At 23.2% G+C, this 11,541-nt stretch overlaps 4 protein-coding genes across 4 annotated transcripts; 1 reads left to right on the top strand and 3 right to left on the bottom strand.

Annotated features, from left to right (window-relative positions):
• Window positions 1-121: 121 nt before the first annotated feature.
• ENU1_185700 (hypothetical protein) lies at window positions 122-1,477 on the top strand (the record flags this gene model as incomplete). Its single annotated transcript, XM_008861634.1, has 1 exon — window positions 122-1,477. The coding sequence occupies one exon, from the start codon at window positions 122-124 to the stop codon at window positions 1,475-1,477; it is 1,356 nt and encodes a 451-aa protein (XP_008859856.1).
• Window positions 1,478-1,789: 312 nt separating this feature from the next.
• ENU1_185690 (DHHC zinc finger domain containing protein) lies at window positions 1,790-2,848 on the bottom strand (the record flags this gene model as incomplete). Its single annotated transcript, XM_008861633.1, has 1 exon — window positions 1,790-2,848. The coding sequence occupies one exon, from the start codon at window positions 2,846-2,848 to the stop codon at window positions 1,790-1,792; it is 1,059 nt and encodes a 352-aa protein (XP_008859855.1).
• A 151-nt stretch (window positions 2,849-2,999) lies between these two features.
• ENU1_185680 (recQ family helicase, putative) lies at window positions 3,000-5,324 on the bottom strand (the record flags this gene model as incomplete). The annotated part of the gene is made up of 1 exon (XM_008861632.1): window positions 3,000-5,324. The coding sequence occupies one exon, from the start codon at window positions 5,322-5,324 to the stop codon at window positions 3,000-3,002; it is 2,325 nt and encodes a 774-aa protein (XP_008859854.1).
• Window positions 5,325-7,142: 1,818 nt separating this feature from the next.
• ENU1_185670 (Ras family protein) lies at window positions 7,143-7,760 on the bottom strand (the record flags this gene model as incomplete). Its single annotated transcript, XM_008861631.1, has 2 exons — window positions 7,143-7,586; window positions 7,635-7,760. The coding sequence occupies 2 exons, from the start codon at window positions 7,758-7,760 to the stop codon at window positions 7,143-7,145; spliced, it is 570 nt and encodes a 189-aa protein (XP_008859853.1).
• Between the last annotated feature and the right edge of the window lie 3,781 nt (window positions 7,761-11,541).

The raw sequence follows: 11,541 nt of genomic DNA, 5'->3' as shown, positions 1-11,541 counted from the left end.
CAAATGATTCATTATCAAATCTATTATTCAACAACAAAAAATTTTATCAAAATTAATTGAATTTTTATTGAATTTTATTATTTTTTTTCAAAGTTTTTAGGTTATCATTTCAATATTTCAAATGAAGAAAGGAGTTATTATAGGAATTTCACTATTTATTTCAGTTATAGTGTTTTGTTGTTTACTTGCCTTAGTCATTGGACTTGCAGTCGGATTATCAAAGAATAAAGATAACAATGAAACAATAATCAATTTTTCAAAAACAGAGGGTTTTCTTGGAAATCCATTAAAGGGGTTTGGGATGTGGTATGGAAGTGGAAATACAGCAAAGTTACCTTTAAGTATACAATATGTACGATTAGAATTAAATAAGGTATTAGTTGGAGAAAACACTGTTAATTTAGATTATCTTGATTCGATTTTAGAACGAATAAAAGAAATGAAAACACAAGCAGTTATTCGTCTTGTTTTAGATTCACCAAGTGAAAGTAGTTTTGTTCCAACATACATTCAAAATAAAATTGAGATGTATGATTATAATGGTGCTTCAGGAGCAGGTAAATCACCAAATTATAATGATGAATATTTATTAACACAATTAGAATATTTATTCAAAGAATTAGGTAAGAAATTTGATGGAGATCCTCGTATTGGATTTTGGCAGCTTGGCACTTATGGACATTGGGGAGAATGGCATACAACATATATTACTGATACATCAAAAAAACCAACTGATGAAACATTAGATAGAATTATGGATATGGCATTAAATAATTTCAGAGTTACAATGTGTGAAGTACGAGTTCCTGAAACACGGTCACAAACAAGAGGAATTGGATTTTATCATGACATGTTTGGTAATAGTGATCATGATGTTTATATGGATAGTCTTATCAATAGGTATAATGTTACTGATCGTTGGAAAACTTTTAGTTTTGGTGGAGAAGAAGATCCAACACAACAATCAACTCGTTTTGAATCAGACACAAAAACACAAAAATTCCTTAATGACACTGTTCATTATCATGCTTCTTGGGTATTATCTAATTGGTTTTTTGGAAGAACTCAAGACTGGATACAAACTCATTCTGAATGGGTTGAAAGAAGAAATAAAGCAGAAAGATTATTAGGATATAATTATTATGCCACAGAAGGTTCAATCATTAAAAATAGTAATTCTATTGAAATTAAAATAACAATTACTAATGATGGAGTTGCTCCATTTTATTATCATTGGAAAATTCATTATGGATTAATAGACCCAATAACTTTTGAAGTTCAACGAGAAGAAGAATCAACAAATGATATTTATGGAATTCTTCCTTTAACAAATAAATCGTTTAGTTATACTCTAAATAAAATTGATGAATCACAATCAAATCTGACTGTTGCTTTAAGAATACCATCTGGAGTAAATTCTCATCTTTTATTATCTAATACTCAACAAAGAGAAGATGGTTGGTTATTATTCAACTAAATTAAATAATACATTTTATAAAATTATTTGTTAATATTTAGCATTGTTTTCGTAAGAAAAAATAATAATATTCTTCTCCGCATTTCAATGCCCCCCTCTCTTGACCATCGTCCCATGACGAAATAAATAAATTCTCAAAACAAATTTTAAGAATTTATTTCTTAGTAATTGTTATGATCAATTCCTTTTTACTTTTTCAACGTGCCTTTAGATAATTATTATTTCTATTATAATTATCCCTTTAATATTATCGTTGAATAGAATTTTAAGTTTTTTTCTTTTTTTTTATAAAAAAATTAAAAACAAAAAGAATTATTTGTGTTTCTTTAATTTAGAATTTGCTTGAGGATATTTCTCTGGGAATAAAGCACTTTTTATATTATTTAAAAATCCATTATCATAATAATTAATTAATGAATCTGGATTAACAACCTCTTCTAAAGAATTATCGTTTTGCTGTTCTTCAGTCATTTTATCAATCTCATTAAGATATTGTTGGTATTCATCATACATTCTATCCCATTTAATTTTTTCATATGTAGTATAACCTTTACTAGTAATATATAACTGATTTAAAAAGAAACATAAAACAGCAACTCCCATAACCGAACAAAGAATAATCATCATAATAGTATATCTCATATAGTTAAATAGTATAATAAAAATCAACGATAAGTCTAAAGGAATAGTGGTAGTTGGAGTAATAATAGCAGGATGTTTTCCTGTCATATTATGATCTTCCATAAAGTATTTAATAGCAATAATACAATAATAAGTTATAGTAATTAATGATATAGACATAGATAATAAGAAAAATAAAAAGAATTTACAATTTTTTTCACCAACACATTGATTAATCCAAGGACAATGATGGTCAAATCGAGCAACACATTTACCACATCTTTTACAATGTTTACTTCTAGGTATTTTTTCTAAATGACAATATTCACAATTTGATTCTCTTTTATATAAAATGTTATCATATGGATATCTATTTTGATATACTTTTAAGTTAGACTTTTTAATATATCCAGGAGGTGTTTTAATTGCTAAACAATAAAGTATTAATGTACCAAGAAATTGAAGATGAGGGAATATTAACCAATGACCATGTGAATTTAAAACTTTCATAGGTTCAATAGCTAATAAAACATAACCAACAATAATAAGAACCCCCATTAATATAATAAGAAGAGGATTTGGTTTATAAAAAAGGTATTCAGTTATTCCGTGAATAATTTTATTTTTAACATAAATACTTTCATACATTTTTCCTAAAACTGAATCACTTTTTGCTCTTGAACCTACTAAAGAAATAATAATAAGTATTCCAACTATTACTATAAGAAATAAATAAATGCCAAGTAACATCTTTTATCCTTATTAAGTAATGAAAGAATTTATAGTTTTTCTCTTTTGTTATTTAAAAGAAATATCCAGTAAAATAATAAATTTGTTATAAATTAAAAAAAATTTTGTCATCAACAACAGATTTTTTTTTTTTTTCTTAATCACTTTTTGATTATTTCTTTTTTCTTTCACAATTATCACATCCTGTACATTTCTCTTCATTAAAACTTTCATCAAAATACATTAATTGAATTTTTCTTCTACACTCAGAAGTTATACATAAATTAACCATTGCATTAATGGATTGTTGTTGTGATGATGTTAATTCATTTTTACCCATATCTCTTTTTAACCATTCTACTCTAGAAATGTCTTTCATATTAAAATAAATAATACAATCACTTGGTTTTCCATCTCTACCTGCTCTTCCTGCTTCTTGAAAATATTGTTCAATACTTGATGGCATAGTTTGATGAATAACAAATCGAACATCTGGTTTATCAATCCCCATTCCAAACGCAACAGTAGCACAAACCACTAAAAATGTTCCATTCATCCAATCATTTTGAACTTTCTTTCTTCTTTTAGCATCTAGTCCAGCATGATAATGAGTAGCTCTTATTCCATAATTAACAAGAAATTTACTTAAACTTTCACAATCTTTTTTAGAAAGACAAAATACAATTCCACATTGATTTGGATGTTGTTGAATATAATGAGCAATATCAACTTCAACTTTTGGTGATTTAACTCTCGTTTCATATCTTAAATTTGGTCTATTAAATGTTTGATTAAATACAATAGCTTCTTCAAGTCCCATAGATAATAATATATCATTTTTAACTCTTTCTGTTGCTGTTGCAGTAAACAGAATTGTTTGTACTGATGGAAATGTTTTTCTAAATTCTCTTAATTCAACGTATGATTGTCTAAAATCATGTCCCCATTGACTGATACAATGAGCCTCATCAATAACAAGATATGAAAACAATCCTCGGTCATATAGTTTTTTCATTGCCTCATTCATCTTCCAACTACAAGAAAGAAGTTCTGGTGCAACATAAACAATTTTAATTTTACGTGTTTCAATGTCATTAATGAAAATATCTATATTTTCTGGATTATTACTATTACAAGTAATAGCTGGTATTCCTAAATCATTTAATGCTTTTACTTGGTCTTGCATAAGAGATATTAAAGGAGATACAACTAATGTATATCCATCTTTAAATAATGACGGTAATTGATAACATAATGATTTCCCTCCTCCTGTAGGCATTAATGCAAGAACATTATGTCCAGCTAATATTGCATTGATAACTGGGTATTGAAGTAATCGAAGTGTTTCATGATGAAATACTTTATGTAATACTTCTTTGACTCTTTCTTTCCAATGAAAATTTTCTCCCCACCAATTTGTCCATATAGGATATGATCTAATGTTAGTTGATTGAACTACGTCTGGTATTTGCTCCTCTATTTTAAATGGTTCAAATCCTTTTTTTGCTTCATGATTCTTCCACAAAGTAATTCTTCCAACTTTATCATTTTCTTTCAGCCTAATTGTTGTATTGCCTTTTTGAGTAGCTTCTCTTGATGTTATAACTTTTAATTGGATTCTTACTTCTTCTCGTTCAAATGCAATTTTTCTTATTTGTTCAAATGTTTCGTCTGATACTTTAATTTCTTTTAATTGTTTTGTAAGTTCTTTTTCTCTTTCAATTAGTAGTCTCTTATCACTTTCACTAAATACTTTCTGATAATAAGGATTATCTTCATTTATATTTTCAATTATTATTGGATCATTTTCACATAAGTCTATTAAAGACGATGTTTTCTTTGTAGCATCAGGGTCATCTTCATGTGACTCTAATGTATTACTTTTTTTAAACATTAAAGTAAAAAAATCTGAAGATATTCTTTTAGAGATAGGAGAATGAGATTTTATTGGAAGAGTGTCTGTTCGAAGAAGTATTTGACTACTAGCACGTTCCATTTCTTCAAACACATCACTAATTGTTTTAGTCTTCTTCAATTCTAATGTTTTAGTTCTTTGAGGTTCAAATGAGTTTTTTGGTTTAATAAAATCGTCTATTAGAGACTGTAACTTTGGTGGTGTTTTTGTTTTTTGTATGGATCTCTTAGTATCTTCAATGATGAGAAGATCTTTTGAATTTAATGGAGTGTGTTCTGATGATGGATTGTTTAAATCAATTTTTTGTGTGTTACAACTAATAATATTATTTGACATGCATTCAGCATCACTACAATTATTTATTTCATTTTGTAATTCTTCCTTTTCTTCTGTTTCTGGAAAACTGACTTTTTTTAAACCAAACGAATGTAAAGTATTAAGAGTGTTTGCTATTGATTGATTTGAATTTTCTTTCTTTTCCTCTTCTACACTATATTTTCTTTTTTCTATCTCAAAATTATCACAACAATCATCGTCAATAACTATTAAATCAATTTCTTGTACATCATCACTTTCACTCATCTGATAATTATATTCAAATTCAATATCAAAAATTGAGTTTTTCTTTTTTTTTGGTTTTTATATTTTTACTTTTTTGTGATAAAAAAATAATGAAATACCTAATTTTTATTAAAGTTTGTTAAAAAGGGAATTATAAATAAAAAGAACCAATAGATTAAATATAATTCTTTAATACTAATATACAATATTAAAAAATAATATGAAGAATGTATTTAATAATTACAAAATAAATTCTTATAAATATAAGAATAAGTAAAAAATTTAATTTTAAAGAAACAATCCAATAATATACAATTGTATTTAATATATATTTATTTTCTGAAATAAATCATACCTATTTTAGTTAAGAGTTTTAGGTTCTAAGACTGTATTTTTCTTGAAAGAATCAATTAAGTTTAATGATATTGAAACAAACACATTAATTAATAAGAAAGAAAGAGAAAAAAATAAAAAATAGATTCAATGATGATTATTATGAAAATTAGAATAAACAAGAATAGTTAAAGTATTAAAAATATGAAAGAAACAATTAAATAGATAATTTTCTCATAATGAATACAATGGGATTAATCATTTTAAAAAAAGAAGATGTGTTATATTTTATAATTTATGTGAGACATAAAAATAGAATAACAACTAATCATTCTTATACATTGAATACTAATTTAACTAATTCAGTAAAACAAAAAATATTGGTAATTAGATAATTAACAATTAAATATTGAAAATAATTCTGATTGAAAAAATTAATAGATTCTTGTTATTAGAACAATAAAATAAAAAATACAAATATAAAATATATGAAAAATATTATGAAGAAAAATTACCAAAAATATAAAATGATTATTCTAATAGCAAAAAATATAATAAGCACTAACCAGAAAGTTCTAAAAACGATTATAGGTTAGTAACATAATCCTTTCTGAATAATTCTTTATTAAATTATCTTATACTATTTTCATAATAAAAAAATATTTTAATTGAAAACAATGTTGAAACAAGAATTAAAATTACTCATATAACCATAATCACCTCATAATCACCTTAATGTTTGGTGAACTTTTTTAATTTATCATTCTTAATATTCATAAACTATAAATATTACTTAAAAGCTCTTTCAAAAGATTCAAAAAGTTATTTAGCATATTTTTTTAAAAATATTAAAATAAAAGTATTACCAAATTGTTACAACAACAATCATAGTAATATGCTATACTTTTTCAAATAATCAAGTGTTAGAAGTATTATTTTAGAAACTATGACAGTCATTTTGTCAATCAAAAATAATACGTTATGATTTTGAATAATTAATTCATAACCATGAAGAAATGTTTATGAAGTATCTAATATAACACCACAAAATTTAAGTAAAAAAAAAACATTATTTATACTTAAAACAAATTTAAGAATAACTTATAACATATTCTACTTAATCAGTATAAAAAGGAAATATTAATAAATATTATGATACAAAATAATTTTCTTTTGGAAAAAGGATTTTCTATTTTTCACAGTCATATTCTATTTATATTCTTTTATAATAATTTATGGGTTACATCTCATTATTTATTATAAAAATGAATGTATAAAAATAGAAGAATGAACTTCCAGTTTTTAATTCAAATAATTGAAAAAATAATCCTAACAATGACATTTAAAATATAGAAAAAATGATACTAAAAAAGAAAAATAAGTTATTTCTGAAAGTCCATAGAACAAAATGGAATAATTTATAACAATAAACATCCTCCTTTCTTTGTTTTCTTTCCTGCGTTTTTGTTTATAGCTTTGTAATCTTGCACTCTTTTTTGGATTGACCTAATGATAAGTTCTAGAAAGGCAATTACTTAAAAGGAAATTGACAAAATAAACAAACTTGTATTGTGACTGTAAGTAATTGTGAATTGCTGTTTGCAATAATTCTTGAATTCCATCACCTGTTTTCGAACTTATCTCTGCATAAAAACCATCTTGATCATTTACAGAAGCTTTCCCTTCAGTCATACTAATTGCACGTTTACCACAATCCGTAAAACTAGCAACAAGATACATAACTGCACTGTCATTAAGCCGAACAAAATAATTGAAAAGATTTAACGTATTATCAAATGACTCTTTATCAGTGGCATTAAATAAATAAAACAAAATGTCTCCACGAGAAGCAGGGTCAGTGCTTGCTTGTTTCATAAATGATTCATTACCACGTTCAATAATACTAACTTGAATAGGAAAATTATCTATTGTCATTTGTTTTAATTTTTGCTAGTTTGTTAATAACGATGATAATTAATGATAAATAATACAACAAACATGTTCTACATAATTTTCCATTTTTGTTTCAGAAAATTCATCGTCAGTAAGTCTTTTAATGAACGCTGTCTTTCCACTGTCTGGAGAACCACAAACAGTAACTCCAATATTAAATGGAGAATTCATTGTTATTTAAACTTGAAAGTTAGGTTTTTTTCTTTTTAGGAAAATAAAAAAGATGTCAACCTTTTTATCCAAAGTAACTATTTTTTTTTCTTTAAGATTTTCATTTTTTTTTTTGTTATTAAATAAAAAAATTATAACCAATCATTGTGTTTTAAGATTTTAACGTTTTTATGACTATTTTTTAAAGTATAATAACTTAATAATTATTTCAATAACATTATTTGTTATTATTTTTTTTAATAAATAAATGTGTTATTTCAATTTTAGTTTTATTATTTTTGATAATTATTTAAATTAGTAACAAATATATTGATAATTATCAGAATCATTTCTAGAAGGTATGAATATGGCAATTGTTATATTTTATTATTTTATGTTGATGAACCATTCTTGAGTAACCTTTATTATTTTAGTATTATATCTTCTTGGTTATCTATTTTACTATATATTTTTTATTTGAAAATGATGTTTTTATATAAATTTAATGTGAGTATTTCTTTTATACAATAAAATAATTAATTTTATGTTTAATAATTTGTATATACTAAAATATAATCCTTTTTATTTTCTAACTAATTTTTAGATGTTAAAATTTCTTGTATAACTATCATCTAATAGTTAGATGATACTATTATTAATTGTTTCAATTATTTTTATTCAATTTCATTCTTTTCATTTTTTTGTATCAATCAATATTATTGAAGCAATATTAAATGAATTAATTACTTCTATTTATATTAAATATATGTCATATTATTTTATATTTTATTTTCAATTCATTTACAATATATCACATTTGTTAATATCTAATAACTAATGAGATGATATTATTAACACTATTACATAAAGATATTCAATTAATAAATAAACAATTATGAAATAGTATTTCAGTCATTTTATTAATTATCATAACACTTGAATTTATTGCCATTAATTTTTTATTATTTACCCTTTTGACTTATTCTCTCTCCATCTATTTATCTTACTATATTTAATTTCATTAACTAATGACTCAAAATAATCTAATCTAATTTAAAATAACAATCATATAAATATAAATCAAATATATTAATAAATCATAGTGAAATAATAATAATGAATGACATTTTCACAGAAACTATTAAAGTGTTATTAAAAACATAACAAGAAGAATTTGGAGTGAAAGAGAAGAACTTAATAGTAAATAAGAGATTTAATAAAATCAAAAATGATATTAACAAGAAAAGAAAAAAGAAGAAAAACTTAAAAATCAACAAAAATGGGAAAAGCACTATCAACACCAAATAAAAAATCAATTATTAAAGCAAAAGAAATGGTCATGCAATAGAAGAATGGACAGAAAAAAGAATATCTAATATATTATTTGACTCAAATAATGATGATTGGAATATTAGTACATCAGTGATGATTGGAATAAAAATACATCAATATTTATGATTGGAAAGTTAATACATCAGTGTTTGCCAGAATAATAAATAAAGAACATATAATAATTGTAGTATTGATACGTCAATATTTGAAGAAAGAGTATTGATAAAGAACATATAATAATTATTATTGAAGATTCAAAAGGAAATAAATTTGGAGGATATATTCATTCTAACATTGACAAAACTGATGAACGTATAAAAGATATTCGTTCATTTGTGTTTTCAATAGAATCAAAAGGAGACTTAGTTGAAATGCAGTTATCGTATATGTTCCGACACCAATATATATTTTATTTATATACAAGACCAAGTATTCTTCTATTTGCAATTGGAGATGAATTGTATGCTACTAAGAATAATATTGTCATTTACAAAGAAAATAATAAAACAAAGTCATGGCGTAGTCAATTTTCCTTTGAAGATAATAAAGGAAAGAGTTTATTTTGGGAAAATGAACTTCCAGAACATTTCATACCAAAAAGAATAATGGTCGTTCAAATGATTTGATTTTTATTACTTATATTTTATTTGTAATAATGACGTTCATTGTCTTATTTTATTAAATTATAAGAAAGAAGATAAGTTAAATATAAATAAGAATAAAACAATATGAATTAATGAAAATTAATGTAATAATAAATTTCATGAAATTATTCATTTTCATTAATTTAGTTGTTTTATTATGAGTATTTCTCTTTGTTTTTTCTTGTTAAGTATAAAATAATTTATTACATCATTCATTGATAAAAAAATAAACATTCAAATGATTATTGTTTGCATTTTATTATGTTATTCTGATTATTCATTTTATTTCATCATTTATCATTTATTTATGATTTTATATTTAATAACTTCTTCAGTTTATTCAAATTCATTTTTTTCACAAAATTCATTACTTCCATTTTGTTATATTTAATATAATGTTGAGTATGATTATTGTTTATCATTTTCATCAATTATTTTCATTTTTTTGATTGTCTATTTTATTATCTTATAATCATCAACAACATTTTATTTTTACATTGAATGTATTTCTGTCTGTTTTGAATTGTTTGAATCAGTTTTTTTATTAAATATTCAAATAGATTATAAAGGTGTGAATAATTAAATATTCATTTTGACTATCACTGTTTATTTATCAATTCTAAACAATATAAAACATTGAAATGATAAACAACGTGTTTAAAAACCAAATATTTATTGTTATTTATTTTGAATATTATTTATTGTTTAAATAACAAATGAATTAGATAATTTGAATGAATAATAATGATAGTAAATTTGATTATATTCATTATCATTTAATATAGTCGTATTAGCGTTGTTTTGTTATTAATTGAATTATAAAAATGAAGAATGGTATTGTTTTATATTTTCACATTAAACATTCTTAATTTCATTGTTTCTATTTACTTCATTCTAGTTACACAAATATTGTATTTACTCTTAGATATTCTCATGTAATATAAAATGTGAATAAACATTTAATATTGAGTAAAAAGATAAAATAGGTATTAAAAAGATGAAAATACGAAAGAATTATATTCTTCTCTTAGAAACATTGACATTGTGCAATCAATTAACACTTTTAAATTTTGAAAAAATATCAGGATGAAGAATGATTTAGTCATAAATCGAGTTATGCAATTTGAACTGAGTTTGCATCAAATCACTTAAATTAATCTAATGAATGAAATTTGAAAAAGAAATGTTAAAGAATGAAACCATAAAGTCATTTAAAATTGGAATAGATAATAATTAGTATTTTTTATTATACATTATCATTAATGAATTAAAATAACAACCATTTAATTGAAAATTTAGATGATATAAAATTTTTAATTAAAAGAACCAATGTTGCTTACATAGTATTGACTGTGTCGCTGATAAATTATTATGAACAATACTGTTTCTAAAATAAATTAGAATTGAAGTTATTCAAATCTTCGTTTTCAAATAAATTATTCTACTGCACTATTGAAAGTTTAATAACATCAATAACTTATTCTTAATAAATGATTTGTTGATACTTTATGTATTTTAAGACTTTAATATGATTATTCTAAAATATGATTATATTTTTCATACATTTTCTTCCTTTTACACTCTATTAAAACATTTTGATTTGTGTCTTTATCTACTAACTACATTATAACATAAAAACAACATTTGCAAATTCTAATTCATAAATTAACTTATTAATCAAAATTAAAACACCATTTGTTTAATATAATATCATCTTCTTTCATTTTATCATTTGTTTCACTTCAAACTCCTATCATCTATTCATAGAATCAATGCAACAAATAACAATTTTAATATTAAATTGAGAATTTTTCTTTACCATTATG

The sequence above is a fragment of the Entamoeba nuttalli genome, assembly GCF_000257125.1.
Source record: "Entamoeba nuttalli P19 unplaced genomic scaffold asmbl_8429, whole genome shotgun sequence".
NCBI lineage: Eukaryota > Evosea > Mastigamoebida > Endamoebidae > Entamoeba > Entamoeba nuttalli.
The sequence above is the reverse complement of the archived record's forward strand: the minus strand, read 5'-3'. Positions and strand labels throughout refer to the sequence as shown.